The 8145-nt window shown below is 35.8% G+C and overlaps 1 protein-coding gene across 2 annotated transcripts; it reads right to left on the bottom strand.

Annotated features, from left to right (window-relative positions):
- Window positions 1-204: 204 nt before the first annotated feature.
- Window positions 205-5873, bottom strand: LOC114192004 (fructokinase-1). 2 transcript variants are annotated; one of them, XM_028081506.1, is made up of 5 exons: window positions 5400-5872; window positions 4351-4619; window positions 3950-4241; window positions 1484-1636; window positions 205-1004 (listed from the first exon to the last, which is right to left on the bottom strand). In XM_028081506.1, exons 1-5 carry the CDS (start codon window positions 5712-5714, stop codon window positions 621-623), a joined length of 1413 nt encoding a protein of 470 aa, XP_027937307.1. In that variant the 5' UTR covers window positions 5715-5872; the 3' UTR covers window positions 205-620. The 2 variants fall into 2 exon arrangements, with proteins under 2 accessions (XP_027937307.1, XP_027937309.1); XM_028081508.1 differs by having other exon boundaries at window positions 593-895; window positions 5400-5873.
- Window positions 5874-8145: the final 2272 nt, after the last annotated feature.

Here is an 8145-nt window from a genome sequence, read left to right as displayed (position 1 = left end):
TAAAGACCAATGCAGAGAGGAGTCGATGGTTTGGTTTTCTATTTATGGTAAAGCACACTACGGCGTGCAAAATACCATTGTTTTGGCTGGTCATAAACGAACGTTACACGTACTTGAACCTACTGAATTTAGCGGGAAAAAAATTCTAAGGGAGAAAAGTAAACAAGAATTGCAAAGTAATATATTGGAGTTATGCCAACAACCTTTTCGTGTCAAAAATCAACTATGTAAAAATGAGACTATTACATATCAGTGTTTGAAAAGCATTCACACAAAAATGAAGCAAAAAAATTGGGGTCTCAGGATAAAAGCTCTGCCCCACTGGTTCTGGTTCTGGTTCGTGGAGTAAAAATCCCTTTGAAATCAAAATCAGAGGAATACTGTTGAGACTGAAATGCCAAAAATCCGTTAAAATGCTTGATGATAAGCTAGCTACCTTTCATGTATTTGCTCAAAGCATTTTAGCTACGGCAATTTATGTAACCTTGTTGAGTGATAAACTGTTATATAAATGCTTAAGCTTTAACTTTTACAGAAAGAAGCTAAGAACCCGAAAATCAGAAGAGTTCTTTTACAAGAATAGATATCGCAGTGGTTGCAACCCATTTTTCGACAATCTATCAAGTAGACACATTCCCTACTGTTTGTGGAAGTTCAAGCCTGGGCAAGAGCTCAGAGACAACTTTGTCAAATGAGACAAGGTTGAGATGGTTTCTGTTTCCTTTCATAACATTAGACAGATATGTTATTTCCTGAGATACCATATTCTTTTCAAGTATGTCAAACCAAAATTCATCATCTTCGCTGAGGTTTGATGATCTTATTAAGTCTACTACCTTCTCTAGTGTTGCTACATTCCTACCAGCACCACAGCCCATGGCTGTTGCAGCACCCACTGCATTTGCAATTGCCAACGTATTAACCAGTGGCATATTATGTATAAAACCATAGGCAATAGCAGCTACAAAACTGTCTCCACAACCAACAGTATCAATAACATTCACCTGATAACAGTTCAGAATTACAATTAGTTTATAACAAAATGGTAAAGGTTGTCAAAGGAAAAAAATAAAAGGTTGTCAGACAAGTTTCTTAAATATTCTTGCAAGAGACAAGCACTTTTGAACAATCAAAGAAGAAATAAAAACATATACTTTGAGCATACCAACAAACAGTTGAGCTTACTATTCCTTCAATATTAGGACGTTAGAAAAGCATGTTAACTCTTTAAGGGAAAAAAGATCTTCCGGTTGAAGAAACCACAAACAATGTTCAGAAAATGTGGTTATTGCCGTAGTTTTAAACCATTTGATTAATTTGCCCTTAACTGAGATATATACCTTGAAGCTGATAATACTCATGAAACTTGAATACCAAGCACGGCTAAGCAGAATATGGAAGTATATCAAGTGGAAAATAAATATTATGTTCCAAAATTGCAAGAATTTAAGAGGCAATGAAGATTAGAACAAGAAGCTCATGCCTTGAATCCAGGTGCACAAGCTATACTAGATGCCGTTATTATAATTGAACCCTTAGAACCCATTTTTACAATCACCCATTTCGTGCGGATCCCTCTTTTGAGAAACTCCAGCCCTGCTAATATTGGATCTTCTATGCCAGTTAATGACTCAGCCTGTCATGCAAAACAATAAAATCAACGATGACCTAAATTTAGAAAGTAGTTTGCCGAACAACAATAGCAGAAAAGAAAAGAAACTTTAATTAGCATCACGTTATTGTTTAACGGGAATAAGACAACCAATATCTTTTGCCAGGCCAAAAATGTAAACTCGTAGAATCTTTTGCTTTGGCAGGAAGTTTGACAACATATGGCCTAACAACAAAAGTAAATTAAAATTTGTGGCATAATTATCAACTCAAGCCTATGAATTTCATAATACTTGGTAATGTGAGATTAACAAAGATAGAAACAAGCCCTTTTGGAGTCAGGATAGGGCACCACAAATTCAAATTTACTAAAATATGAGACTTTGAAATAACGGACCTAAGTTAATTTGGAAACATAGATTGTTAACAATTTGCTGAGCTTCCAGGCGTGCTTAAAAATTAAAACTTCGATGCCAACTAATGGCAAAATCAAGCTATTTGTCATCTGCATTGCCTTTCTATGGTAGACAAAGATTCTTGAGGCAGATTTATAAGAAAACAGAACTGATAGATGAGAACTAAGTTGGGAAGAAGGTATAGTGTCATATATATACATATAAACTTACTGATTTGGTCCTTACAAGAACAAAATATTTACCTTTTATACTATTCCATTAGTCCCTACACACAAAAAAGACTAAAAATGATGTGTAAGGACTAAAAGGGATTAAAAAATAAAATAAAAATTAATGTAAGACTAAAATGGGGCGTTTTTAAGTATAGGAATGAAAAGGTAAAGTTTTTACAATTATATTATAAGGACTACACAAGTAATTAAAGTTAAAAATTGGAGGAGAAACAAATGTTGTGAAAGCCGTAAGAACAAGTTACCCATGTGACTGAGGGCATTGGCGAGTTAGTGTTGCAATATGAATGCAAACTAAATAATAGGTAGTTAGAGCTGGCATGGTTTACTTTTCTCAACCTGAACCGATACTTTTCTCATTGTTTTATCAAGGTAGTGGAATTTAAACCTAACTCAACTTTATTAAACTAGCTCAATAAGTTGAAGTTTGTCTCCACTTGTATATTATAATTTGATCCTATCTTTAGTTGATATGGGATCTCCAACATATCCCTCACGCAAAAGACATTGTGCATTCACACCAAAGACATCAAGGCGCCTCCAATAGCAACTGACACGATAGACCCAAGTCTCAACCAAGATAGACTCTTAATGGCTTTCATACAATTATCAAGGTAAACCTCACTGAACCGGCTCAATGAGGTGATGTTTGCTAGCCTTAAAGTTTTAGTTGTCAACTAGATTGGACAAAAGCTATTGGTGCTGAGTCTTGACTCATCCATCAATAATGTAGAATAAATTTGTAGAGATAGGAAAAGTTAGAATGCAAATACAGTTTGAGCTTGTACATCATGCCTAACATATCAAATACATTGAATTCTAAATGTTGTTCAAGTGAAACAAAACCATTAAATAATAATGTGAAAGCGCCTTACCAAAACCAAGGTTTACAAGTAGGGGAAAAGGGATTGGCAACACAGAATGGTGGGGGTCTGGTGGTCAAGCAGGAAAGATGTGTTATCATTGATCAGTAGGTATGGGTTTGGACTGTGCAAAAACCTGCTAATCATTATGATTTAGGCTCAAATTATCCTGAGAAATACAGATGATAAACAAGTTCCAAAGGAGTCTGAAATATGAACAATCGACTGAGACAACCAAATGAATTTTCAGGATTACTTTCAATTAAATATTATGCTTCTCTTCGTACTTCCAAATTTTTCATTTGATTTTTGCCTAGGTTGAAAGAACAAGTGAAGCAAACTGAAAGTTGCAAAACTACACAACACTTCTAAAGATTCCCGATAGATACAGTTTCTTGGACAAAACGCTATTTGGTAAGGTGAAAGCGTCCATAAATATGCAAGCAGAAATATATACAGCATACAAAAAAGGTTGGACAACATATATCCATATTTGAGAATGGTGGAAACACTGCATAAGGTTCTGAAGGTGCTAAAAAACAAAATATGATTACAAAATCCTTAATTTGAAAACAAGAAATTGAGGGATGGGGACAGATAAACATGGAGTACTTGCTGCATCTAAATGCAAAGTGCAAAACAGTGATATATAGAACAATGAAATACACACACAAAGAAGGCGAGTTTTTATAGATTATAAAGCAAAGAAAAGAGTAACTATATGACATCATATTAGAAATAGTACAGCTTAACGTTGAAGCAAACAACTATAGGCGATCATGATAACTATCAAGGATAAATGCAATATTAGGAGAGATTTAAAAGAAACCTCGTCAGAAGTCAGAAGAAGAACGTCACTCATTCTCAATAACTGGTTAAGAGCTCTTTGTTCATCAGGGCTCCCAGTGGAGAGTTCCTTTCCTCGTGGCCCAGGATCAAAGAAGATTGATGTGCCAACTTCAACAGCATATTCCATTGCTGAGAGTATCGCACCAGGAGAGAGCTCGTCAAAGCCATAGCCATTACAGAACAAGACCTTCGAATTTTCAATAGCTATTTTAACTTCACTGGACAATTTACTCATCCAATGAAATGCAGGCTCCTTGCTAAAATCAGCCCGACTAATAGAGAAACCATAATAGCTTAGGTCATTGTAAACAAAGAATATGAAAACAAATAATATCCAACACGATAACAACAATACAAATTAGAGGAAAGATCACTTTTTACCTGCAAAATCCATGTCTTTGCAGAGGATCAACAAGAACCCAACATAGAAGAGTATCATAAGAGCCACTGTCACTACTAGAGCTGTCGACGATATTGTCACTATTGTCATTAGAAAGTATCCCAACCAAACCAATGCCCTCATCATGAAGCACGTCTGACAGAAACTTCCCATAGATTTCATTACCCACATGACCGATAGAAATGCAGTTAAGTCCTAACCTTGCAGCTGCTATAGCCATATTGCTGTTCCCACCTGCTTCCCAATATTTCTACACCAAAAGCCATAGGATGAAATAAGGCAATACAATAATTTGCAGAAAATAAACAAAAAATAAACAGCACGAGAAGGGAGGGAAATTGCAGGAATGAAAACTTAAATTTCCATTATTAAGGATCCGTAACTTAATTAAATGTTTATTGAATAAGTATTTATCATGTAAGTACTGATGTATAAGTTGTTTCTATAATTGAATAGAAAATAAGAGCTAAATTGTTTTCATATAAGATGCAAATGTTTTCACAAGTTCTTGAAATAAGTTACAAACTACTAGAAAGTTAACCTAAAAATTCCCCAGAACACTAGAACGTTTCTACAAATTTATCTTAAAATATTTACAGGATAAGAAAATAAGAAAAACAAATGAAATAAGTTTCTTATGCTATAAGTGTTCTATGGAAAATGTGGAAAATGTGAATCGAACCCATAAAACACGCTTAATTAATCCCTTACACAAGTACTACGCCACAAGACAAGTCTAAATAAGCACTTTCAGGCACAAGCCAAAGAGCGATGTTCTCAGATTATGATGACAAATTGGTAACCGCATGAGTAAGTGGGAAATGCGAACAAACAACAGTAGCAGAAAAGAAGAGCATCTAACGTAACAACAAAAACTTGCACAGTTCCCTTCATAGAACTAAACTGATTGGGGGAGGATATTTCACACCACACAGATTGGTTTTAAATCACAATTAACAAACCATGACATCACCGAACTTTGGTTTAACCCAAACCCTAAATTATGAAACGGAAGAGAAAGAGAGAGAACCTTGTCAGGGGGAGACTGAGCCAAACGGTCCACGAAGGCCTTGCGTTGAACCGGCGAGGGAGGGGGGAGCTGCGGGACATTGAGGACGATGTCCACGCAGAGATTGCTGAGAGTGGCGACGTCGACGTGTTTGGAATTTGGTGGAACGTTGGAATGGAGGGAGAGGCTGGGCGAGGCGATTTCGAGGCTTTTGCAGGCGAATGCGCGATTGAGAAGGTGAAGGGTGAAGCATGGAGGTTTGAAAATGGAGGGGAATGAGGAAGGTCCATGGAGGACTGGGAGAGTGAGGGTTTTGTAAGGTACTGAGAGAGGCATTCACCCAACTAACTACACTCACTGCACTCTAACAAACTGCAGATTCAATAACAAACAAAACAGAGGATAGATTGTTTAGATAGATAACAGAAACCTTATGCAATGGAATCTCACTTTTCTACACCCCAACCAATATTACTTCTTGTTTGTGATCATTTTCAACTATATCATTTATATTACTATTAGTTTGTGATCATGCCTGTGCAAGGCTTGTCTTTCTTACTTTTCCCGTCATTTATACTAATTTTTAATTATTTATAAACATTTCTCTTGTTATTTACATGTGGAGTAAGTATTAATTCTCGAAATTTTCTACAATTATACTTTTATTTATTACATCCCTTGCTATTTCTTCTTTTTAAGTGGTTAAATTTTGCTTGGTGAGTGGTAATAAAAGGTAGAGTTGAAACTGGGAATTATTGAACAGATATTCGAATGATAAATAAGTCACAAAATCAAAATCTATACTTATAATATTATAATAATATAAATTAGAATATATTATTTAGGGTACGAAGCTCACTCTTTTAGCTAGATATTTATATATATATATATATATATATATATATATATATATATATATATATGTTTTGCTTTGTAGAACTTTATTTTACATGTCTTCTTTTGTAGACAATCTTGTCCACGAAATAAAATGTAAATATTGAATGAGAGAAGATTCGGGGAGTGAAATATGTTTAAAATCAAATTTAGTTGAACTCAACTCTTTAGGTTCGTTCCGCATTTGATTTTATCCATTTTGAAAATGCGGGTTCAAAAGTCTTGTTGATTATAATTGATTTGATTTAAGCCAACATGCTAATTTATGTTTATTTGTTTTGTAAGTTAATTAAGAGTAAGAAAGCAATGTTAGGTAGCGCATGGTGATTGTGGAGCATTAATGATGTGGAGAAGAGAGTAAATTAAAGATATAAAGCATAAAGTAAAAAAGTAAAAGACATAAAATAAGTGTACCTATGTACCTTTGGTCTCCTTTCTTTTTTGCACACTTTGGCCACTTTTTAGAGACATATGAGACACATTATTTGTCTCCTTTTGTGCTAGAACGAAATTAACCTTGCACACACCATAGTTAGCTCTTTTGTCTCTCATTTTTGTAACCTTATTTGACCTAGTTTCTAGAAGCTAGGGTTAGGTTTTTGTAGAGACATCCTTAGGTGTCTTTTATTTGCTTAGAAGCCCCTAAACTCTTCTATATAAGGGGTGCTCCTAGACATGTAAAAGGGTTGAACATTTTGAAGTAAAAACACTCTTGTGTCTCAACCATTTGTGAGAGTTTCCTCCCTTGGGAGTGATTACTTTTAAACCTTATCTTGCATAGCAAGTGGCGGCACACATTCACTCATCTTCAAGGTTGTCATGCCTTCTAGCCTAGCCTTGTAGTGGCGTGTTTCTCACATTTTTACCATTTCTTTCCTTTCCATTTTATGTTTTCTTCTTCCTTTAATTCTTCTTGGTTTTCTATGGTTTATGTGCCTTCCATTTCCTTTTTGTTTTGAATCAATCCATCATCTTCTTCTCTTGAGCTTTGTGAAAGGAACCTTCACATCTAGATAGCTTGCTATCTTAATGTCTAGTGGGGATTTCACTTAGTTTTCTTAATCAACTCACACCATATTCAATAATCTTAAAAAGAAACAAGACAATCATTCATCACATATAAATACACACACACACACACACACACACACACACACACATATATATATATATATATATATATATATATATATATATATATATATATATACAATATCATTCAAATATATGCAAACACACATCAAAGGAAATTTATCCTTTGATTTCATACCACATGGCCACCACGATGTTATCCATGTTCTACGTCTTTGGGTGGTTACCTCAAGATGCCCTTACTGCCACAACTTGTAGAACACGTGCAGGAAACCTACTACGGACCACACTCTGTAACGCCAGGTGGAGTTACCAATACGAAGCATAGCTCATAACGTCCCAAGACTACCAAACTCGTTAGCTAAATACCGAGGAGTGCAATCTTTCTGGACCTATCTGTATGACCCACAACTCGCACACTCACACTAGCAACACTCGCTAATCCGAGCCACAACTTAAGATTCCTCGTGTACATCTGTCATCCCGAGCCACAACTCAAGAGATGTCATTCTGAGTCACAACTCAAGGAATCCCACATGTTTACCCCATATCCCGAGCCACAACTCAAGGGATACCATTCTAAGCCACAACTCAAGAAACACTCCAGCAAGTCGATCTTTAAGGTATCACCAAAGCATTGTAGACCACACACATCCAAAGCAAACAAGTATTCTACCCTGGCATTATCACTTGGCTCTGCTCCAAAGCCGCCAGGCGAAATCCAGTTCCATACTGCTTGGCAAACATCGCGAACCGCCAGGCGCCAAGCGCCTTTGATCCT

Source organism: Vigna unguiculata, chromosome 7, assembly GCF_004118075.2.
Source record: "Vigna unguiculata cultivar IT97K-499-35 chromosome 7, ASM411807v1, whole genome shotgun sequence".
Lineage (NCBI taxonomy): Eukaryota > Viridiplantae > Streptophyta > Magnoliopsida > Fabales > Fabaceae > Vigna > Vigna unguiculata.
This window is presented reverse-complemented; position numbering and strand designations above follow the sequence as displayed.

Excerpts from the sequence above, each read along its gene's own strand:
- LOC114192004 (XM_028081506.1), bottom strand. The coding sequence starts at position 5,714 with ATGCCTCTCTCAGTACCTTACAAAACCCTCACTCTCCCAGTCCTCCAT. Across the intron at positions 4,620-5,399 it reads CTCAGTCTCCCCCTGACAAG|AAATATTGGGAAGCAGGTGG; the intron begins GTTCTCTCTCTT and ends CTTTTGGTGTAG. Across the intron at positions 1,005-1,483 it reads CTTGTGCACCTGGATTCAAG|GTGAATGTTATTGATACTGT; the intron begins GCATGAGCTTCT and ends AACTGTTATCAG.